The following is a 25144-nucleotide window of genomic DNA, read 5'->3' on the forward strand; positions in this document are numbered from 1 at the left end:
AACATGGTCATGATCCTTAAGCATCTGATCCACGTTTGACGAAACCAACGGTCCCGAGAATTGGATCTTGTTTCCCTTGTATCCGTCACCATCCTAATAACAAAAAGATAAGATAACCGTTAAGTCGCTAACTAGACATAACTATTAACACATTCATAGCCAGAAAATCTTTTTCTTAAACAACATCACAACTTTTTAGCTAAATTGCAATCTTTTTCTCAAATAACATCACAACACAGCCAAAAATCAGTTCATATGCAAACCAAGCATAACTTTTTAACACAAAAATAAAAACCTGCAAATTACATAAACATTTACCCCTTTTAAGAACCATTTTAACAAAAAAAAAAAATAATCATGTTTCATCTCTAAAACAGCCATTACCCAAAAACCTATTAACAACCAGGTTTTATGAATAATTTTTGATATTTTAAGTATAAAAATGGAGCCATACGTTGAATATCATCTTATAAAGTCCATACCTATATCATTTTTAAATTCAATATTTTATTGGTTCAATATTTAAGTGTGAATAATAGAACTGTAAATTATAATCATCTTTCAAAAGTTCATACCTACATGCTCAAGTTATCAACTAACATAAACTCCACAAAATCAGAAAAATCCATACGAAATACCCAGAATCAAACATATATGAAAACATATGTTGCATAAAACTAAAAGAGTGTAAAAAAATCACAAATATCAAGATCTGAAACAACATATACAAATCATATTTTATATAAACTAAAAAAGTGAAAAAAACTCACAAATATCCAGATCTGTAACAACATTATGAAACATGTGGACAAACGAGATCTAAACGGGAATGGAACAAGATCTGGAAGGGGTTTTCACGTGGATCTGACTTCATATATCAATATCTTCATCACAAAACCACGTTCTTCATCAGGGATTGATCGATCTAACATCTTGTGTTGATTCTCGTAGAATAAGTAGTGGGAGTGAAGCTCCATGGTTCTTTAATGGTGGACCTCGTACATGAAGATATTAAGAAGATGAAGAACAAGTGAAAATTTCTTTATTAGTTTATAAAAAAGGTAAAAGGAATGAGGGTTGTACAAGTGATGTGAAAGGCAATAAATGATATTGGTCAATTCAAAGTAGAAAAGATCTTTTATGATAAAATTACACATATACCCTTATATGCTATAAGAGTTAATAGCTTCTTGATGCACATGTGGATGAATCTTGGCCAAGTAATGAGTTTTCAAAGTTTTCTAAAAATAAAGGGTTTATTGTGTAGCATTGCCCTATATATATATATATATATATATATATATATATATATATATATATATATATATATATATATATATATATATATATATATAGGCTAGGAGTTGGCTAGAAAGTCCAAATTTCCTAAAAAGTGTAGAAAGTCATAAAACACCAAATTGTCAACCATAAAACACACCAAAAACCCACAAATAACAAAATGAAGATTAATAAAACATCATATATGTGTGTTGTGTTTTGTGTTTTGGATGATAAGGCTCTGATTATCAAATAACAAATATTATTGTGTTTTATGTTGATTAGCATGTTGTGTTTTATATTTATAGTTCTACGATTGTGTGTTTTAAGTTTTTATGAACTATTATGGTTTGAATATGGTGTTTTAGTAATTTTCACTCTGTTATTTGTGGATTTTAGGTGTGTTTTATGGCTGATATTAGAGTGTTTTATGACTTTTTACACTTTTTAGGAAATTTGGACTTTCTAGCCGAACCCCACCCTATATATATATATATATATATATATATATATATATATATATATATATATATATATATATATATATATATGCATATATAAAAGAGATGGATTTGGGCCATGTGGCATGTGAATTTGGAGCTTTTTGATGATGTGGCAAGTTATTGTGAAGGTGGATTGTGAGTTTAGGAGGGAATCCATTCTGATTTCTCAACACACAAACGGATTCACAATGGACGCGAGATCCGGAATTATTCGGATCGGACTTTTGGGTTTCGAAGGCACCGACTTTCACTATTCGGATCATATAAAGGCTATCAGGTCTCAATTATTGGTTTTATCCCACCTACAGACACCATCAAATTTCTTTGTTCTCTCTCGCACATGTCGCTCTTCTTTGCCGATCTTGATGCTTCATTATTGATTATTGCTGTTGAAGACAAGATGAAGACGAGGATAATTATTGATTAATCAATACAGTTTACTCTCCAGGCATGTTTTCTTCATGAATCAATACAACGTTTTGTGATATTTTTTATTCAGAATACGTTTAGTTCAAATTAGTTCAGATTAGGGTTTTTTTGTTCAGATTTGTTACATCGATTTGTTTAGATTAGGGTTTTTTGGTTCAGATTTGTTACATCGATTTGTTCAGATTAGGGTTTTTTATTCAGATTTGTTACATCGATTTGTTCAGATTAGGGTTTCTTTTTGTTAAAATGTTTTCATTGATTTGATTGGATTTTATATTTGATCTTTCGGTAATTCTCTTCCTATGCGAAGACAATGAATCAGACATTCAAGATCAAGGTTAGACTCTTCTTCTCTGTAGTTTTTCTTCTTCGCTGTTCAGAAAACCCTAAATTTCAAACGCAAAAACTCTCATCCAGTATCTTTATCTTAATCTTTGATGATGTAATCCAATGTATTCATCTTGCTTTCAGATCTTGAAGATCCCATCGAATTCTTATGATAAATGGACATTGTAGAGAGAGATTGATTGATGCATAATTTAAAGAGAGAAAGGGTTCGATAGAAGAGAGATTGGGGTTGGCGCTGTAGGGGGGCTGCACCAGCGGCTTCGGTTGTCGATGGTGGTGTCATGCTCTGAATTTTATAGGCAAAGGATTAATGACTCTTGGGTTTCACACAGGTAAATTATCGATTTATATAGTTTCAAATTGTGTTATGTTTCATTGATTGGTTGATTTTGAAACTTTATATAGATCGTACGCATTAATATATGCAAAGGGTATGTCTTTTTTGCTTCGAAATCCTCTGTTTCAAGATTAATTTTTGAAATGTTTATGATTTTTATGGTTTTCTGGTGAATTTTTTTAACCTCAGAATGCATGTCTGCCACTGCTGGTTCTTATGGGTACATTGCACTAGGTATCATCATGTAATCCCGGCTTCAAAAAATAGCAACAAGTTTATGTTTTTACTGAAATGGGTTTTCTTCTTTCAGATCGACCAAGAAGGTATCTTTTATGTTGCAGGATATGCATACACACCAAAGGTATTGCAAGATATTAAGAACAAGGGTTACAAAGGTATTGCAATCTTTTAAATCGATTAGCAACTATGCAGCTTTTTTTTTTTGTTATAATGTTATGAAATAATTTGTGGTTCGTTTTCTTAATTGATAGGAAAATGGCTTTAAAAGTAGAAAATTGAAGATTATTTACGCTAAAAGATATATTTTGGTGTGTGTTTGTTGGTGTTTGAACCAATTGTTCCGAATACCGATGAGTTTCCAACGGCCTATCTGACGAAAGGGCAGGTACTCCTATTGTCTCAGATTTCTCTTGGAATTTATAAACCCTAAATCTTATACCGATGTTTTAACTATTTAGTGCCACGTGCGATTTTGAGCGGCAATTCAATGAGTCTACTCTCTTTTCCTATTAGTGCCACGTGTTTTTAATAAGAAATTGTTCAGTTGTAAACACTCTGTGTTGGAGTTCGAGTGCGAACAACTGAGGTATGCTAAATTAAGTTTTGATTCATATTAGGGCTTTTAGTATGTATATCCATTACATGTGTTTGTGCATACTGTTGTTGAAAGTAGCTAACTTTAATTAGACGAAATCTCTGATAATTGTTACATATAGAGTGATGTTGGTATAAAATTTGCAATTAGAAAGTCTGTCATTGATGAAGATACGGGTGTTCTAGCCACTGAAAATTAGATTACTATAAATTATTAGTTTTTAGGTTAATTATGTTCAAATCGATTATCAGTTTAAGATAGTTGAATTAAAAAAAAGGTTTCTTGAGTAAAATATTTAATTTTTAAGTAAAGGTGTTTTAATATGCCGTATTGAGAAAGTCGAAGGGTAGGCGAGTAGCTAAAGGCTCTGAACTATGCTCATTAGTATTCTTGCAGGGTTATCTATAACATTGTATCACTGTAACAACTACATTTTCTATATATAAATTAAAGCTGAGTTTATTTGTTCGCAATTTTTCATGATAAACTATCCTTGCTTTGAACTGGTTTCATAAATTCTGTTGATAAAAATCCGTTGAATGTAATTACAGACCTTATTCATATATAACTTAATGGTGATAGTAACAGGTTTAGCATTTGTCTTTAAACCGTGATGATCAGCTTCAGGGCTGCCCACCACAGAGGCGGCTCTATGATGACCCTGTGGAAAACAACAAATGGAGGCATTGCCAGATGTGCGAAAGGATGATCGAATCAATGTGTGGTTTCTATCACATGACATGCCAACTTGATTACAGAAACAATATTTTTGTATCCCTTATTTTAAACATTTGTAACTTTTTTTGACCCGTTATCTTTCTTGCTGTTGTGTAGGTGCGGGCGTGAGTTATGTTATTCTTGTGGTGCTAAATATGTTGATAGTAAACTAGCATTCAGATGTGTGTCATCGAATACTAACGCAGAGACGAAACTGGCGATTTTTCTTTGACTCGGGGTTCCAGCCCTGCACTAGAGTCATTGGAGTCATCAACATTCAACACCAACCACATCTACTTCCACTTTAGTTGATATTCAGGTATGCTTGAGGTTGGAATCCTGATGAACAAAAAACATACATCTTTTGAAGAAAACAACATAATTTACATATACAGAGTATTTTATGCATGAAGACTACAAATGTTATACAGTTAACAAAAACTGAAATTAAAGATACATCATGCTGTACATAAAAACTAAAACGAAATGAAAAATAAAAATCTTCATTGCAGCTCTAAGAAATTTACAGTCTAGGAAGCAGTTGTGCTTACTTGCCTTCTTTTGAATATTTAAGTTAAGTGCTTTTGGCGTTGCGTTGTTGATTTTATCCCCTAATTGTTTTCATCAGTTTTCTATGCTGGATTGGAATACTCAGAGTTCACACTTTGTTTTTTCTATTCATAGTTCATACACTTTTAAACACGTCTATACTATGTGTAAATATATATATTAATTATTTATTGTATATAAAGCCATCTATGTATCCTCATTTACTTTAAGATGCACCGAATGTATTCTACTTGCAATCAAGTTTAGTTTTTTTATTTGTTTATTTTTCGACTATTTAAATCTAGGAGAGTGCCACAAACTTGGTTTTAGAAAGCGAGAAGGGTACCGAGATGCAAGGTGCTCGTATAATTTTTTATATGTCTCACCCCTACGCCAAAAATAGCTATAAATAAACCAGTATATAAATTATAGGGCACCGAGGTGCAAGGTGCTCATATAATTTTTTATATGTCTCACCCCTATGCCAAAAATAGCTATAAATAAACCGGTATATAAATTATTGATGTACAACCGAAAAAGCCTGCTGGCCACTTTAATTGGAGTTACAGTGGTATGATATCTACATTTTCACTAAGAGTACTTTTTGAACCAAAGATACGATCCTTTTATATTTATTGTTCGTAGAATTATTTTTTTGAATCATCCAAAGCCTTGAATCTATATATTGGGATCCCATGGCAACAATATTCTAGATGGATCTATTTTGGGATTCTACTCTTTGGTAGGCATTTGAAACTTGTTGGTGCATCCGTCTGTCGCCTATTTCTTGTATCGAGTCTTGCTTAGGGTTAGTGAGAATAGTGCACGGAATGCAAGATTCATGTAATTGTGAGTGATTCCGCTTGAAATGACATCTTGTCATTTCAAGCGAAATCACATAACATGTTGATTCCGCTCGAACTAGGTTAGTTTGTGATTTCGCTTGAGCTGTTAAGTTGTGATTCCGCTTGAACACTACATGTTCAGTTCAAGCGGAATAAGCACTACTATATATAGCGTCACTTGGAGCGAAATCAAGAAGTTAGTTCAGTTGTTTTCTTCTGGTGAGCCACGAAGTGCTGGCAAAGTGTTGTCAGGCTTGTAAACTGATTGTTCATCAATATAACAACAAGATTAAAGTGAATACGGCTGAGATTGCACCAAAACATTAGTTTCCGCCTCTTGTTTTGGATAAAACTCTTCTGATCGACTCGTTCGGGTCGGAAAACGATCCTACAAGTGGTATCAGAGCTCAGGAGGAAGAGTTCTTGCCATTTCAGCTGTGTTTTCTGATTTTCTTCATCTTCTTCTTAAAAATCAAAATTTTTTCACGGTAAAATCGACTCAGTTTCACACATAACATTCGCAATCATGTTTTGATAAATCCTTGAAAGTTTCAGAAGTAAAATCGACCTAAAGTTGATATTTTGAGGTTCCGCTTGAAATCTGGTTTGTAATTGATGACGTCAGCAGCATTTCTTAGTGATTCCGCTTGAGAAACTAGGGTTTCGCTTGAAAAGTCTGTTAATTTCGCTCGAAAATCAGATTCCGCTTGAGATTGTTGTTGATTCCGCTTGAATCAACTTGATTATTGATTTCGCTTGAAATCGTAGTTGTTGATTCCGCTTCAAAACCGGGATTCCGCTTGAAAGCTAGAAGTTAATTCCGCTCGAAAAAGGGTTCCGCTTGAAACCTTGACTGATTCCGCTTGAATCGACGTGATCTGTTTAAAAGTTGATTCCGCTTGAATTTCCATAGTGATTCCGCTCCAAAATCTGATCTCGCTTGAATATGTAATCTTGCTATTTCGCTTGAAATTGAACAGTTGTGAACTTTTGAAAATTGAACAATGGACAACGAGTTCTATAATGCCTTTGCTAGTCCTATTACAATTACACAGAATGCTTTGCTTGAAAATGAACTGGGACATCACAGAAACCGCCTAAGCTCTTGGATATTGATGATTACAATGGTTGGTCCGAACATTTTGGAAATTGGGTTGAAGCTTATCACTTGGATTCTTGGGAACACACTGAAGTCCCATATGAAAGGCCCACAAGGAATGGTATTCAGTTAACAATTAGAGAAATGAATGCTGAAGAGAAAAAGAAGTATAGAGATGAAAAATTGATGGTGAGTCTGCTTCAGCAAGAAATTAAAAAGGACATTTTGATTTTGCTTCAACATGATGGAAGTGCTTATTCGATCTGGACTGAATTGGAAGCAAAATCTATTGGTAGTGATGATGTGCTTAAAAACAAAATGTCACTCATGAAGAAAGAATTTGATCTATTCCGTGGGTTGAAATCTGAAAACACCAAGGAAATTATTGAGAGATACTGTAACTTGGTGAGAAATATGACGAAATTAGGGATCAAAAAGGATACTGATGAGCTGATTGAGAAACTTGCTGATGCGTTACCACATGATACTTGGGGAACATTCCTGATGATGTTGAGAAACAATCGGAAGGAATATAAAAACTTAACACTAGGTGAGTTCATCAAACATCTGGAAGCTCAAGAGATGGAGCAGAGGAAGATTGCTCGGATGAAGAACTATGATGGAGAGCAGAATATCGGCTTGTATTTCAAGAGTGGTGTTAGTGAAAAGACAAATCTTTCTCCAAAGGTTGAAACAACTTATAATGCAAAAGGTTCTTCTGAAAAACCATCTCAGGGATCAAGCAGCACAACAGGATTCTCTTCATTTCCAACATATGATCCACAGTTTTCTACGACAAAGAATGGCAAAGTTCTCCAATACAACATTGCCTTAAAGCTTGAGAATGATCAGAATTATACTGAGGAAGTTGCAAAAAGTCACATGTCTTTGTTAGTGACCGTGCTTGAATCCTATGGAGGCTTAGTTGCAGGGAGGATCGGGAATCCAATGCTCACGAAAGAGGATTACGATCAAATTGATGCCGAGGAAATGGAATTGATGGATATAAAATGGTGCATGGCTAGTGTGTTGAGAAGGGCTGAAAAGTTTAAACAAACTACAGGCAGAGATGATTTTCGCGAGGCACATGTTTCAACTTTAGGTTTTGATAAGTCTAAAGTTACTTGTTTTCGTTGCAGGGAAAAGGGACATTTCAAGAGAGAGTGCACAAATCGAGAAGCGAGTGGAGCTCAAAATCCTTTCGGAAACAACGACTACTACAAAAAAGCGATTTATCATCAAGTTACACATCAGCCACATCAACAACAACAGGCACCGCATCAAGCACAAACTGCACATGGTATAAATGTGCTTGAAGATTCAAAAAGAGTATGTCTGGTTAATCAGGGCAAGGATGGTGGTTTCAGTTGGGATAAATACATTCCAACAGACAGCAAAGTGTGTTTGGCAGATCAAGAAGATGAAAAGTTGCCTGAAGGTTTTAATTGGGACAATTTTTGCCCAGACCAAGAGTTCATGGCCAAAGAGATGTCCAAAGAGATGTCAAATGTTAAAGCCTTTGTTGCTAATGCTTATGATGAATATTGGGCTGCAAAATACAGAAAGGTCAGGGAAGCTGAAGAAGAAAAATGGAGAAAAATTGAAGAAGAGGAAGAAGAAGAAGAAAGGTTAAAAGCTGAAGCTGAAGCCGAGAAAAAGAAAAGAAATGAGTTTTTCCAAGCAAAAAGAACAGTCAAAGATGTTCCGGAATTCGAAATTAAAGTTGATGCTGAACCTATCAAAGTTCCAGAGAAATGTATGAAATGTGATTCTTTAATCAAGCAGAACAATGAGTTGCTACACAACATAAAGAGATTGAAAGAATCATATGATACAATGAACAGAGAAATTAACAAGTACACAGAATCAAACAGTGAACAAGCTGTAGCAATGAATACACTCAAAGGAGCTTACATTAGACAGCTTGATGACGTCAACTATTACACAGGGAAGTGTGCTGAGCTGGAATTGAAGCTGGCAACACAAAGAATAGAAACTGAGAGAGTTAACAATTTATTAAAAAGCTACTCATGTTCTACATTTGTTGTTGACAGGATTTATCCGATTGTGGAGAAATTGAAGACGTTTGAGGAAGAGAAGACTTTAGAAGAAAAGAAGTCCAAGACAAAAGAAGATGATGAAGTGAAAATTTTTGGTGAGAAACCAAGTGTGGTCTACAATAAATGTCCACCCCCGGTCGAAAATGGATATTCACCTCGAAATCCAAATTCCGAAAGAGTCGAAAAGGCAATTAACTTACAGTGAGAGTCTGTGTCGTCAGATAACTTATAGAAAATATTGATGTCACGTTCACATCGTCTGATACTGATCATGAGTCCAAGTTGATAAAAAGTGTGGTCGATCAGGTGTTAGACAAAGATGACATAGAGGAGTCAAAACCGGAGTCCAAACTCGAGTCAAAGTCTGAGTCCGATACGTCAAAGGAGACAATCAAAAAGGACAAATGGGTTTATGATAAGGAGTTTTTACTATCGAAATCTAATTTGAATGACGAACCGGTCAAAGTAGCATATACTTTGAAAAATTCTGACAAATTATATTCTAATGAGATTTTTCCAATAAGAAGTGTTAAAATCGAAATGATTAAAAAGGTTTTCAAAATCACAGAAATTAATATTTCTGAAATAAAAGATATAAATCTTTCTGGAAAACCTAAACAATACACTTCAAGAGTTCAACAAAAAATTAACAAGAAAATGGGTTACAATTGTGGTTATGTTTTTCAAAAGAAACCAAACCGTAGTGGTAATCTCAAAAAGAAAGGTCTTGGATATAATCAACCGAAAAATTATAAAAATGAAAAAGTTTATAAACCAAAAACTGTGTTTGTTTTAGGAACAACGACAGAAGCTGAAAAGGAGCAAGCTTTCAGAAGGCAAACAAATCAAGAATTCCTTGCCAAGAAGCAAGAAGACATGAAGAATAGAGTTGCTCAAAAGCCTACAGAGACGAGAACCTGTTTTCAGTGTAAAACAGTTGGTCATATTGTCAGGAATTGTCCAAAGGCAATACAGAAAAAACAGGGAGTCTCTGGTAAACTGAAAGAGAAAGTTGTTGAGAAAACCGAACTGACAACCAAAAAATTTGAAGGCTTTCAAAATTCAACCTTTGAGGTGGGAGAATGTTCAAAGAATGTTTTAAAAAGACAAGAAAATGTGAAAAAATCAAAAATGGGTTGTTAAGGGTTCAGGAAATAGTTCTGGTGATGAATCTGGTTCCACAAAACCAGAGGAGCCATGTGTTGAAGGAAAAAAATGAGAAATCAGTTTTAACAGTGGATGATGTGAATTTTCCACCACTGAATGCTAAAAATTTGAAATCTAGAATTGGGAAAGTCAAAATTTCAAATCAATTCTTTCCTAAAAAGAAAGAATTGGATAGTGAAAAAGCCTTTAACCCTGCAGTGAAATTTTTTTTTGGAAAAATGATTGAGGGGAAGGCTAAAGGGGTAAAAGAGTTTTATCAATCAAAAAGGAAAGATGGAACCCCAAATGAGACTGAAAAAGTTACACCCAAGGAAGGTCAGGCTTGGGTGGATATATTCTTCAAAGAATAGAAATCTGACTTGCCGGAGCTCCCAAGTTGGTAATCGCGGAGCATGAATCGGCATCATTCTAAAAAGTTTTTGAAAATTGAATTTTGAAAAAGTGTGACTTGCTGGAACTCCCAGGTTGGTAAGTGTGGAGTAGGAATCGGCACCTTGAGATTTCAACCAACATATGGTAACTGGTTGAAAATGTTACATAGCTGATCTTACAAGTGGTTGAGAATTACAAGTGGTTCAACCATCGATTCTACAAGTGGTTAATCAAGGTCATTAAGTTGAACTTGATTTAACTATCATTCAAAAGTTTGGTAAACAATGTGATGAAATGACCCCCAAACCTACAAATGGTAAAATCAACAAAACTAATTTTCTGGAAAAACCATTTTGATTAAAACAAACTTAAGTGTTTTGAAATCATAATGGGAAAATAGTTTGTTGTGAGGGGGAGTTCTGATTGTTTATGCCAAGTGGATGGAGAATTGAGGCAATTCGATATCAGTTGTCATGTTCTTGTACAGTTTGTTTTAAATTTCTTTAAATGTTTTTGAATTTTAGGGGGAGTAAGAAATTTTTAGAAAATCCAAACACATTAGAAAATTTGAAAAAGCCAAAAACATGAAAAAATGAAAAATGAGTTTTTGTCGCATAAAAGTGGAAATGATAGTACATCAGTGGACAATCACAACACGCTAAAGATATGAAATGTTTAAATGTGATAAACAATCTTGCTGTGGATGTGTCAGTAGGTTTTTACACATTTAGTAGATTGTGACGAGATATAAACCTAAATTCAAACTTGCTTATCTCGTGGGGAACATTTCTTGGATATATGGGTAACCCCCGAAATCTTGTTTGAAAGGTCCCTCTTTCTGAGATACTAGGTCTTTATACTTAGTGATATCTGGGGTATTATCCCAGGACTTCTGCTGAATGGAAATTCTGACCTAGTCCCCGTATAATACTTTGCAAAATGCTTGAAAAATAGTGCAGCCCTCAGCAAAATGATTAAACAATAAAATTGATAATCATTGATGTTGAAGAAAAGATCCTCTAAAGGGGACACACCAAAAGTCGAAGCCGTCATCTCTCTGCGTATACGGAAGTATCAACCTGAGCTCTCACGGCCCTCGCAATATAACCCCTTTACAGATATCATCTAGGTATACTCACCTGTAAGACCGAATATTGGGATCTGGATACGGGAGTATATTCAAGTGGTGGGACACGCGAATAAGTTTAAGTTCTTAAGACACTAATCACGTATCTCGGAACAGTTGAAAATTGTGTGAAAATTTAAGTGGACCAATATACTGACAGTCTTGGTGAATTGTTTAGAACTTAAAATGTTTAAAGCTTAATGGTGTTAGTGACTTGTCTCAAAAATTGATATGATCCTCTTGCACAAATTCACAAAAATATTGTCTGTAAATAGTTTCTTTACTGCATTTTTTTATTTTATTCAAAAATCCAAAAAGATTTCAGTGTGTTTTAGCATAAAATTTTGAAAAATCCAAAAAGATTTTTGACAATTGATGTTGAAGAGCTGACGTTCAAAATTCCAAGTGCTAAACTTGATGGACAGATTTGGATAAAGAGTGTGTGAAAATGAGTGTTCTTTTCAAAAGAAGATTTCATAGAACAACTCGTTTTGATTGTTTACCACAATAGTTTCTAAATTTTTAAAGATTTAATCTTAGAGAAACTTATGTGTTGGGTAGAGATTGTGCAGATAACCTGAGCTGGAAGAGAGCCAGGTCACGATCTTGGAATGAATTTTGAATCTGTGATTTCCAGACTACGATCCCAGCAGATTGAGAGGGGGAGTCTGATGGACAAAGTGCCAGGTTCTAATTCGGAGATTGATGATGAATTTTAAAGATTCAACATCCGAGGGAGAGGAGTTTGTTGATGATAAAATTCGAGTAAGGATGCTTACAATGGAGAACACTTCGGAGAGAAGTTCAAAGACTGATAAAGACTGAAGGTTGACAATCGAAGACTCGACACTGAAGACTCCGTCAACATCCGAGGGGGAGTTTGTTGGTGCATCCGTTTGTCGCCTACGTCTTGTATCGAGTCTTGCTTAGGGTTAGTGAGAATAGTGCACGGAATCCAAGATTCATGTAATTATGAGTGATTCCGCTTGAAATGACATCTTGTCATTTCAAGCGAAATCACATAACATGCTGATTCCGCTCGAACTAGGTTAGTTTGTGATTTCGCTTGAGCTGTTAAGTTGTGATTCCGCTTGAACACTACATGTTCAGTTCAAGCGGAATAGGCACTACTATGTATAGTGTCACTTGGAGCGAAATCAAGAAGTTAGTTCAGTTGTTGTCTTCCGGTGAGCCACGAAGTGCTGCCGAAGTGTTGTCAGGCTTGTAAACTGATTGTTCATCAATATAACAACAAGATTAAAGTGAATACGGCTGAGATTGCACCAAAACATTAGTTTCCGCCTCTTGTTTTGGATAAAACTCTTCTGATCGACTCATTCGGGTCGGAAAACGATCCTACAAAACTCCAGTTGCCATTTGACGCTATCTTCTTTTCAGTTCTTTGAAGTTTAAACCGATCTAAAAAAGTTTACGTTGTGAGATAATCGAAATTGATGTTACATCTTGATCTTATCGTGACTTAGCTATCCTTGTGATTGTACGGGTGGCTTGTTTAGGTGGCGGCAAATGTATATATACAAAATTTATTGTAAATACAAGTAATGGTTTCTAAGGGCTCACAACAACCAGTTGCAAGTTGCAGATCTTCTCAAATCTACAATGGTAATGTATTTCCCTTAAATTTCTGTGTTTTTCCAATTATGCTTATCCACCAATGCTTATCAATTTCAAATATGATGTGGCACCATTCAACCAAAACCAAAAAGTCGAGTGATAATACGCGGGTGTAAGGATGCATATTCGCGGATTGTGGAATTGACTAAAAGTCGAGAGTTAAAGATTAGAGAGCCATCTTTGTAAGACATATTCCATTAGCCCATAAGCTTTTATCTCAAAAACTCTTACAGCCTATTGCCTGGTCTATATTTGGAATTTGACATGAACGCGCCCCATCTTTTATATGTTATATACCCGATTGTGCCAAGGTAATACGCAGTCAGCCCTTTTGATATATGATATAAGAGAGACTTATCACTCACTTCTACAAACGAGTATTATTGATTTTGTATCTCCAGGTTCTGAACTGTAACACCTCGAAAATTCATGTCTAATATAATATCGACACGTGTCATGGGCTTTAAACGTGTAAAAGATTAACTTTGAGGGACTAAAGTTGACAAACAAAGAATCTACCTATGTAAAAGGATTCAAGGTGTCAACAATGGATAAATATACCTTTCAATAACCCTACACGATGTTTATACCCTTAAACGAATGAATTATGGATCATACGAAGCCAATTGTGGAAGAAAGTGAGAGATTACAAACTGCAGGGGTTAAATGTGTCAACATGATTAATTTATACCTCTGTGTTGGTGCATCCGTCTGTCGACTTCGTCTTGTATCGAGTCTTGTAGGTGATTCCGCTTGAAATGACTTCTTGTCATTTCAAGCGAAATCTCAAATACTCTGATTCCGCTCGAAATATTTCTGTTGATTCCGCTCGAATTTGTTGTTGTGATTCCGCTTGAAATGAACGTGTCATGTTCAAGCGGAACCTGTTCACCTATAAATAGGTTAGTTTAGAGCGAAATCATTATCTTAATCTTCCGGTTTGCAATGAAGTGCTGCCGAAGTGTCGTCATGATTGTAAAAGGCTTTTATATCAATAAAATCGACAAGTTAAAGTGAATACAGTTGAAATAACACTGAAACACTTGTTTCCGCCTCTTGTTTTGGTGAAAAACTCTTCTGATCGACTCGTTCAGGTTTGAAAACGATCCTACAAGTGGTATCAGAGCTCAGGAGGAAGAGTTCTTGCCATTTCAGCTGTGTTTTCTGTTTTCTACACCTTCTTCTTCAAAATTGAAAATTTTTCCACGGTAAAATTGGCTCAATTTTTCACATATCACGCGCAATCATGGTTTAACAAATCCTGGAAAGTTTCAGAATTAAAATCAAACTAAAACTTGATATTTTTGCTATTCCGCTTGAAAATCAGCGTGTAAATGATGACATCAGCAGCATTTCTTGCTGATTCTGTTTGAAATCGTGGTTCCGCTTGAAGTTTTTTGGCTGTTTCCACTTGAATTCAGTGATTCCGCTTGAAAGAACTTGGTGATTCCGCTTCAAATCCTATTCCGCTTGAACTTACTTTGTGATTCCGCTTCAAGTGCCTATCCCACTTGAAAGAGTGTTGTCGTTGATTCCGCTTTAAAAGAGATCTCACTTGAAAGTGTTCTTGCTATTTCGCTTGAATGGGATATTTCGCTTAAAATTAGAAAATTGTGACTTTTTGATAATTGAATCATGGAGAACGAGTTTTATAACGCCTTTGCTGGTCCAATGAACATTACACAGAGTACATTGCTTGAGAATGAAACGGGGACATCACAGAAACCACCTAAGCTTTTGGATATTGATGATTATAATGGGTGGTCCGAACATTTTGGCAATTGGGTTGAGGCTTATCACTTGGATGCATGGGAACATACTGAAGTTCCATATGAAAGGCCAACAAAGAACGGTAATCAGATAATGCCAATCAGGGAAATGAGTGCTGATGATAAAAAGAAGTATAGAGATGAGAAATTGATGGTGAGTCTGTTACAGCGAGCGATTAAAGAGGACATTTTGGTTCTGCTTCAACATGATGGAAGTGCATATTCGATCTGGAATGAATTGGAAGCAAAATTTCTGGGAAGTGATGATATGCTCAAGAACAAGATGTCACTCATGAAGAAAGAATTTGATCTATTTCGTGGTTTGAAATCAAAAAACACCAAGCAGATTATTGAAAGATATTGTAACTTGGTGAAAAATATGACGAAATTGGGCATCAAAAAGGATACAGATGAGCTGATTGAGAAACTTGCAGATGCGTTACCACATGATATTTGGGGAACGTATCTGATGATGTTGAGAAACAACAGAAAAGAATATAAAAAGGTAACACTGGGTGAGTTTATTAAACATCTGGAGGCTCAAGAGATGGAGCAAAGGAAGATTGCCAGGATGAAGAACTAAGATGGAGAACAAGACATCGGCTTGTACTTTAAAAGTGGTGTTAGTGAAAAGACAAATTTCTCTCCAAAGATTGAAACTGCTTTTAATGCGAAAGGTTCTTCTGAAAGTTCATCTCAGGGATCAAGCAGCACAACAGGATTTTCTTCATTTCCAACATTTGATCCACAGTTTTCTACAACAAAGAGTGGCAAAGTTCTTCAATGCAACATTGCCTTAAAACTTGAAAATGATCAGAATTATACTGAGGAAGTTGCTAAAAGTCACACGTCTTTGTTGGTAACAGTGCTTGAATCCTATGGAGGCTTAGTTGCAGGGAGGATTGGGAATCCAATGCTCACGAAAAAGGATTACGATCAAATTGATGCCGAGGAAATGGAATTGATGGATATAAAATGGTGCATGACTAGTGTGTTGAGAAGGGCTGAAAAGTTTAAACAAATTACAGGCAGAGATGATTTTCGCGAGGCACATGTTTTAACTTTAGGTTTTGATAAGTCTAAAGTTACTTGTTTTCGTTGTTGGGAAAGGGGGCATTTCAAGAGAGAATGCACAAATCGAGAAGCGAGTGGAGCTCAAAATCCTTTCGGAAACAACGACTACTACAAAAGGGCGATTTATCATCAAGTTACACATCAGCCACATCAACAACAACAGGCACAAACTGCACATGGTAGAAAAGAAATTGAAGACTCAAAGAGAGCATGTCTGGTTAATCAGGGCAAGGACAGTGGTTTCAGCTGGGATAAATACATTTCAACGGATAGTAAAGTGTGTTTGGCAGATCAAGATGATGAAAGATTGCCTGAAGATTTCAGTTGGGACAATTATTGCCCAGACCAAGAATTCATGGCCAAAGAGATGTTAAATGCTAAAGCTTTTGTTGCTAATGTTACTGATGAATATTGGGCTGAAAAATACAGAAAAATCAGGGAAGCTGAAGAGGAGAAATGGAGAAAAATTGAAGAAGAAGAAGAAGAAAGAAGAAAAGCTGAAGCTGAGAAAAAGAAAAGAAAAGAAGAAGTTCAAGTGAGAAGAAGAATCAAAGAAGTTTCGGAGTTTGAGATCAAAACTGATGCTGAAGCAGTAAAAGTTCCAGAGAAGTGTATGAATTGTGATTCTTTGATCAAACAAAACAATGAGCTGCTACACAACATAAAAAGGCTGAAAGAATCATATAATACTTTGAACAGAGAGATTAATAAGTACACCGAGTCGAATAGTGAACAAGCTGTAGCATTGAATACACTCAAAGGAGCATACATGAGACAGCTTGACAACGTTAACTACAACACAGAGAAGTGTGCTGAGCTTGAATTGAAGTTGGCAACCTACAAAGAATTGAAACTGAAAGAGTCAACAATTTATTGAAAAGTTACTCATGTTCTACTTTTGTTGTTGATAGAATTTATCCGATTGTGGAAAAATTGAAGACGTTTGAGGATGAGAAGACTTCAGAAGAAAAGAAGTCCGAGACAAAAGAAGAGGATGAAGTGGAAATTTCTAGTAAGAAACCAACTGTTGTCTACAATAGATGTCCGCCCCCGGTCGAAAATGGATATTCTCCTCGAAATCCAAACTTCGAAAGAGTCTAAAAGGCAACAAATTTACAGTGGGAGTCTGGTTCGTCGGATAATTGGCCAGAAAATATTAATGTCACTTTTACATCGTCTGACACTGATCATGAGTCAAAGTTGATAAAAAGTGTAGTCGATTAGGTGTTGGATAAAGATGACATTGAGGAGTCAAAACCGGAGTCCAAATCCGAGTCAAAGTCTGGGTCCGATACGTCAAAGTCTACAATCAAAAAGGACAAACGGGTTTATGATAAGGAGTTTTTGTTATCAAAATCTAATTTGAATGACGAACCGGTCAAAGTAGCATATACTTTGAAAGATTCTGACAATTATATTCTGATGAGATTTTTCCAATAAGAAGTGTTAAAATTGAAATGATTAAAAAGGTTTTCAAAATCACAGAAATTAATATTTCTGAAATAAAAGATTTAAATCTTTCTGGAAAACCTAAACAATACACTTCAAGAGATCAACAAAGAATTAACAAGAAAATGGGTTACAATTGTGGTTATAGTTTTCAAAAGAAACCAAACCATAATGGTAATTTCAAAAAGAAAGGTCTTGGTTTTAATCAACCGAAAAATTACAAAAATGAAAAAGTTTATAAACCAAAAACTATGTTTGTTTCAGGAAAAACGACAGAGGCTGAAAAGGAACAAGCTTTCAGAAAGCAGACAAACGAAGAATTCCTTGCAAAGAAGCAAGAGGACATGAAGAAAAGTGGTGCTCAGAAGACTATAGAGACAAGAACCTGTTTCCAGTGTAAAACAATCGGTCATATAGCCAGGAATTGTCCAAAGGCAATACAGACAAAACAGGGAGTCTCTGGTAAACTGAAAGATAAAGTGGTTGAGAAAACTGAACTTTTAACTAAAAAATTTACAGGCTTTGAAAATTCAACCTTTGAGGTTGGTGAATGTTCAAAGAATGTGGTGAAAAGAAAAGAAAATCTGAAAAACAAAAAATGGGTGGTTAAGGGTTCAGGAAACAGTTCTGGTGATGAATCTGATTCCACAAAATCAGAGGAGCCACGTGTTGAAGAAAAGGTTGAGAAATCAGTTCCGACTGTGGATGATGTGAATTTTCCACTTCTGCGAGCTGAAAATTTTAAGAAGAAAGTTGGGAAAATTGAAATTTCAAATCAATTTTATTCTAAAAAGAATAAGTTTGATGTTGAAAAAGCTTTCAACGGTAATGTGAACCACATTTTTGGAAAAATGGTCAATGGTAAGGCCAAAGGAGTAAAAGAATTTTATGCTTCCAAAATGAATGTTCACAAGTCTGTTGAAAGTAATGGTGAAAAAGATGTTGTTACACCCAAGGAAGGTCAGGCTTGGGTGGATATATTTTTCAAAGAGTAAAAACCTGACTTGCCGGAGCTCCCAAGTTGGTAATCGTGGAGCATGAATCGGCATCATTCTTGAAAATGTTTTTGAAAATTTAAATTTGAGAAGTATGAATTGCCGGAACTCCCAGGTTGGTAAGTGTGGAGCAGGAATCGGCATCTTGAGAATTCAACCAACAAGTGATAATTGGTTGAAAAGCATGTTTACAAGTGATTGGTTTTTGATTTTACTAGTGGTTAATCAAGGTCATTAAGTTGATTTTGAGTTAACTATCATTCAAAAGATTGGCAAACAATGTGATGATATTACCCCATTTCCTACAAATGGTAAAATCAACAAAACTAATTTTCCAGAAAAACCATTTTGATTAAAACAAACTTAAGTGTTTTGAAATCATAATAGGAAAATAGTTTGTTGTGAGGGGGAGTTCTGATTGTTTATGCCAAGTGGATGGAGAATTGAGGCCATTTGATATCAGTTGTCATGTTCTTGTATAGTTTGTTTTAAATTTTCGTTAAATGTGTTTGAATTTTAGGGGGAGTAAGATTTTAAAAATTTTTAGAAAATCCAAAAACATTAGAAAATTTGAAAAAGCCAAAAACATGGTAAAATGAAAAATGAGTTTTTGTTGCATAAAAGAGGAAATGATAGTACATCAGTAGACTATCACAACATGCTAAAGATATGGAATGTTTAAATGTGATAAACAATCTCACTGCAGATGTGTCAGTTGGTTTTTACACATTTAGTAAATTGTGATGAGATATAAACCTAAATTCAGACTTGCTTATCTCGTGGGGAACATTTCTTGGATATATGGGTAACCCCCAAAATCTTGTTTGAAAGGTCCCTCTTTCTGAGATACTAGGTCTTTATACTTAGTGATATCTGGGGTATTATCCCGGGACTTCTGCTGAATGGAAATTCTGACCTAGTCCCCATATAATACTTTGTAAAATGCTTGAAATACAGCGCAGCCCTCAGCAAAAATGATTAAACAATAAAATTGATAATCATTGCTGTTGAAGAAAAGATCCTCTAAAGGGGACACACCAAAAGTCGAAGCCGTCATCTCTCTGCTGAACGGAAGTTCTGACCTGAGCTCTCACGGCCCTCACAATTTAACCCCTTTACAGATATCATCTAGGTATACTCACCTGTAAGACTGAATATTGGGATCTGGATACGGGAGTATATTCAAGTGGTGGGACACGCGAATAAGTTTAAGTCCTTAAGACATTAATTTCGTATCTCGGAACAGTTGAAATTTGTGTGAAAATTTAAAGTGGATCAGTATACTGACAATCTAGGTGAATTGTTTAGAATTTAAAATGTTTGAAGCTTAACGGTGTTAGTGATTTGTCTCAAAAATTGATATGATCCTCTTGCACAAACTCACAAAAATATTGTCTGTAAATATTTCTTTACTACACTTATATTCGTTAAAAATCCAAAAAGATTTTCAGTGTGTTTTAGCATAAATTTTGAAAAATCCAATAAGATTTTCGATAACTGATGTTGAAAAACTGACGTTCAAAATTCCAAGTGCTAAACTTGATGAACAGGTTTGGATAAAGAGTGTGTGAAAATGATTGTATTTTTTCAAGAGGTTTTCAGAAAATAAATCATTTTGAATATTTCTTGCAAATGGTTTCTAAATATTAAAGATTTAATCTTTGAGAAACTTATGTGTGTTAGAGAATTTGCAGATATGAAGATTGTCCAAAGCCAGATTCCGATATCTGAGCAGATGGTGATTTCCAGACTACGATCCCAGCACATTGAAAGGGGGAGTCTGAAGACATCAAGATAGAGATTGAGTAAGGATGCTTACAATGGAGAATATTTCGAAGAGAAGCACAAAGACTGATAAAGATTGAAGGTTTGAAAACCTAAGACTCGACACTGAAGACTCCGTCAACATCAGAGGGGTAGTTTGTTGGTGCATCCGTCTGTCGACTTCGTCTTGTATCGAGTCTTGTATAGAAATAGGTAGTTTAGGGCTCGGGAATCAAGATAGTGGTAATTGTAGGTGATTCCGCTTGAAATGACCTCTTGTCATTTCAAGCGAAATCTCAAATACTCTGATTCCGCTCGAAATATTTTTGTTGATTCCGCTCGAATTTGTTGTTGTGATTCCGCTTGAAATGAACGTGTCATATTCAAGCGGAACCTGTTCACCTATAAATAGGTTAGTTTGGAGCGAAATCATTATCTTAATCTTCCGGTTTGCAACGAAGTGCTGCCAAAGTGTCGTCGTGCTTGTAAAAGGCTTTTATATCAATAAAATCTACAAGTTAAAGTGAATACAGTTGAAATAACACCGAAACACTTGTTTCCGCCTCTTGTTTTGGTGAAAAACTCTTCTGATCGACTTGTTCGGGTCTGAAAATGATCCTACACTCTGAGTAACCTTTTAGCAAACCCGAAGCTTTATAACGATTAATTATGCTCACTAGAATAAGTGATAAAAATTTCACAAGGTTTCGATAAAGTATGAGAAAGTTATGATAACATTCGTATATGAGGGGTTAAAAGCGTCAACGTTGAAAGTTAAGGCTTTTCGGGTGAACATAAAACTAACCAAGGACTTAACAAAGTTTGGTTATGTCGTAAGGTCCTTAGAAATCAATTTGGTGGGTTAAAAGTGCAAATTAGGAAGATAAAACCACTTTTAAAAGGACCAGGGGCTGAAATGTAATTTCAGAAACTTGTTTAACCTGAAGCCGGGAACCATACCGGCCGCGTAGACCATGTATGGGTCTTACGCGGGCCGCCCAAAACAGCCAGCGACAGAAAATGTCTGGCAGCTGCCAATTCAACCTGTTAACCAACTTAGATGGCTTGTTTTACATATCAGGGGCTGCCCCAATGGTATTACATGCACTAGGGACACTTGTGTTGATCAGGGATCATGCATAGACTTGTTTGTCATGATCTTGAGGAATTAAATTCACTATATAAGAAGACCCTTGTTGCAACACTTGGGCACTTCACTTGAAAACTTTCAAACTCACTTTCTGGAGGTTCCTGGAGCTCAAGACCAATTCCTAGAGATCATTTGTCGTGCATAGGACTTCAGTAAGTGTCCTTAACATTTCTTAATTCAGTTTTACTTAGCTTAACGGCCTAAAGTCAAATCGTCGTAATTAAGGTTTGACTTAGTGATTAATCACTAATGGTCCAATCAATTCTCGAATTAAGAGTAGCTTTGAGTTGGTAATTATGTGGGTAATAAACCCTTAAAAGGGTACTCTCTGATTCCCACTCTAAGTAGGTCAATTGTTAGGTCAAACTTGATCTTAAAAAGTCAACAGAAAGCTAATTTTCAAATAAACACATAATTAGCAATGTAGAAGCCATACAACCTGTTTTATCATTCAAATAACTTGGTATTTAATATTAGAACATGTCTAAGCATGTTCAACCCGACAATTTTCAGTCTAAGCTCGGTTTGGAACCGAAAGTCGCATAAGTGGACTTTTGCTTTGACTTTCAGTTCTGACCCATTAGAGCATAGTTTAGAAATGCCTTAGAGCTTTATTAGGACCAGGTTACATGTTAGTATAACCCTCTGTGATTATACAACTTGGTTTATTAGTTATTCGATTCATATGCATGTTTTCGTTATATGCCTAAATGTTGACCGTTATGCCCTTTTGACCTTAAAATAATATTTTTAAAAATATGAAAGAATGGGAACCTTTATTACTGAAATATAAACATGTCCCTAAATTTTCACATCAGTTTGAGGTCTAGATTAGGAGTTATGCTTAATAGCGTAATTAGAAAGCTTTTTATTAATTAAATGACGTAATTAGCATAAAGTCTATCTAAACCCAATTTTTGATACCAAACTTTTTACCTACTGATGTAAAATAATATTTTGGGATTTTTGAAGATTTTTATTTATTTTTAGGCTGAGCATAACATAGGGTTCTAGCTTTGATTCGGTAATTGCCGGTTTTGCCCTTTTGGCCTATAAAATGAGTTTGACATAACATTTTCATACCAAACTTTTTGCTACTGATTTTATATGATAAATAAAACATTTTAAGCTTTCTGGAATGATAAAAATATCAGCTTTTTTTTATAAAACCCGGAAATCGCTTAAAATCGCCTTTTTACGCGTTTTTAACGCATAGTATAAGTTAAAACTATTTCTAACATATAAGGTTTGATACCTACTGATGTTTTAAGTAAATTTTCATAATTAAATAGTAGGAAAAAGTCTTAAACTCAGAATTCTAATTTTGGCCTTTAAAGCTTATGTGAAATTACCAAAATGCCCCTTCAGTGCATAGTTTGGTTATAATTAATAAATTTCACATATATGCAATACCATACTGATATAACTTATTAAAGTAAGTATTTTTACTGATTATATCAGACCTAAAACTCAGATTATATTTAAACTCTTTTAAAGCTTTAAAATGACCAAAATACCCCAACGGGGCATAATTTGAGTTTAAATTCATTTTGGGCATAATGGAAGGTATCCTACTGATATCACAACGTATTTAAGGCATATTAACTTAGGAAACCTGTTCATGACAAATTTGGTTACCCGTTACGCACTTTTCGCGTTCGAATCGGTTTATGTAACTAGTTTGCATAAATTAGCGGAAACGGGTCAAACCTTATCATTTTTTTTACCTCAAAATCCAGAATGTGTTTAGTTTACCGATATTAAACAAGTATACAAGCTTGTCAGGTCTAAACTACATTCTAATCCGGTCTTCGCTTAATTATGCGTTTTGAACCGCATCTTCTTTTAAAACTAACTGGTCTAAGTCTAGGCTTAATTAAAGACCCGTTAGGAATCTAATAGGTTATTAAAAACCTTCATTCCAGATTAGGAGCCCGGTAAAAGCTATTTGCCATCGCTGTTTGTGAATTATACTTGCTCAGGTAAATACTTTTAACTTATTTTCCCTATACGGGCTTGGGATACGGTATTATAATAATACCGCATGGTCGGGTGTGTAGTCATTTAAATCGTATTATGATTAATGTATTTACATAACCCGTTTTAATCAGTATTATTTGGTGTATGGCCTTGGGGGTTAAATGACCATGTCTCGGATATCTTTGGCATCATTCAAAGAAATGGCCACGACCTAAGCACGGGGTGTAGGCATATACCTGACAGTTGCATTATGTAAAAACTGGTAATCGACTTAAAGGAATCAACCTTGTGGGCATTATACCTGTGGCCACGACCTAAGCATGGGGTGTAGGCATACACTAAACACACATATGGGCAAGTGAACCCATCGTGGACGTAGTATAGTGTTGGTAAGATACCGAGGTCGTCCAAGGAGACAAGAGCTTTTAGTACCGGTTTATCCTCAACGTTTAATTAAATCAAAATGTTAGAAAAAAGTTTTTAAACTAGAAAAATAAAACTAACTAAAATGCTGAAAATAAAAATAAAAGTAAAAACAGATATACAAGATGAATCACTTGGATCCGACATGTGTGTAGTGTAACCTTTGATTATTTTCACACTTTTGCACTTGTTTAAGAGATTATCTTAGTTATTGTAGTAGGCCCCTCTTTTGAAGGCGACATTACCCTCAACCCAGTAGTTTGAGTCAGCAAGGATACAATCCTAAAGGGTCGGATTATTGAAAGATAATTAATTAAGTTATTAATGCATAATGTGGTAGGCCCTCTTTTGAAGGCGACGTTACCCTCGGCTAAGTAGTCTGAGTCAGCAAGGATACAGTCCTAAGTAGCCGAGTTAAAGTTTTAATAGTAGTTTAACTTATGAGGGGGTCAAAGAGTTTGGACCCCCGCCATCCAATACCGTTGGGTATTGAAGGAGGTCCTACTAAATTTGACCCAGGTCCTTTGCAGGATCTATACACAGAACAATGGCAAGACTCTTACAAAACCATTCCCTTAACCCCCGACCAGGTAGCCAACATACCTCCATATAGACCATGGAGATATGAATGGTGAAAATCTTTTATTTTATATAGACAGTAAAATAATGCCAAGACACCACGGACAAATGATAAGGAAGAATCACCTTCAACATAAGAAACTAGTAATTAAAGTCATTAATACAAAACCAATTAAAAAGTGCAAAAGATTAAAAATAAAAAGTATTACACTAAACACTTGTCTTCACCAACTGATGTAAGAGACTTAGGCAAACATGGCCTTTGATTGTCAAGAACTCTTACGATCAATCTTGGATCCCGAGACGACTCACACACTCTATGATGGAAAATGGATGATGGTGGTGGATGATGGTGTTGTGATGGTGGTGGGTGGTGGGTGAAGTGTGAGAGAGGTGGTGTGCCAAGGGATGAGTTGCAAGAGCTCCAAGCACTCCTATTTATAGGATGAACAGAAGCTCGGGCACGGACCCGTGTCCATCCTCCTCTCTTTCTTCATTAAATGCAGTTTGTCTGCATTAGTTGACCACGCCCCCGTATCCGCTGAGCACGACCCCGTGTGCAGAAGCATATCTGTACTATCAAGATTTGCCTGGATTCCGCGAATCTTATAGTTGACCACGGCCCCGTATCCGCTAAGCACGGCCCCGTGGTGGGCGATGG

General features: G+C 35.5%; 1 protein-coding gene across 12 annotated transcripts; it reads left to right on the forward strand.

Moving 5' to 3' along the window:
- Positions 1-2056: 2056 nt before the first annotated feature.
- LOC110894576 (capping protein inhibiting regulator of actin dynamics-like) lies at positions 2057-20879 on the forward strand. Of its 12 annotated transcripts, none has more exons than XM_035975639.1 (10): positions 2057-2547; positions 2682-2890; positions 2964-2989; positions 3085-3129; positions 3206-3290; positions 3387-3520; positions 4319-4449; positions 4565-4766; positions 12238-17155; positions 17857-18079. In XM_035975639.1, exon 9 carries the CDS (start codon positions 15983-15985, stop codon positions 17018-17020), a length of 1038 nt encoding a protein of 345 aa, XP_035831532.1. In that variant the 5' UTR covers positions 2057-2547; positions 2682-2890; positions 2964-2989; positions 3085-3129; positions 3206-3290; positions 3387-3520; positions 4319-4449; positions 4565-4766; positions 12238-15982; the 3' UTR covers positions 17021-17155; positions 17857-18079. The 12 variants fall into 12 exon arrangements, 7 of the variants coding, with proteins under 7 accessions (XP_035831532.1, XP_035831533.1, XP_035831530.1 ...); XM_035975637.1 differs by lacking the exon at positions 2964-2989 and adding an exon at positions 3594-3721 and having other exon boundaries at positions 2058-2547; positions 4313-4449; XM_035975638.1 differs by lacking the exon at positions 2964-2989 and adding an exon at positions 3594-3721 and having other exon boundaries at positions 2058-2547.
- The last annotated feature ends 4265 nt before the right edge of the window (positions 20880-25144 follow it).

Source organism: Helianthus annuus, chromosome 7, assembly GCF_002127325.2.
Source record: "Helianthus annuus cultivar XRQ/B chromosome 7, HanXRQr2.0-SUNRISE, whole genome shotgun sequence".
Taxonomy (NCBI): Eukaryota; Viridiplantae; Streptophyta; class Magnoliopsida; order Asterales; family Asteraceae; genus Helianthus; species Helianthus annuus.

Excerpts from the sequence above, each read along its gene's own strand:
- LOC110894576 (XM_035975639.1), top strand. The coding sequence starts at position 15,983 with ATGCTCACGAAAAAGGATTACGATCAAATTGATGCCGAGGAAATGGAA.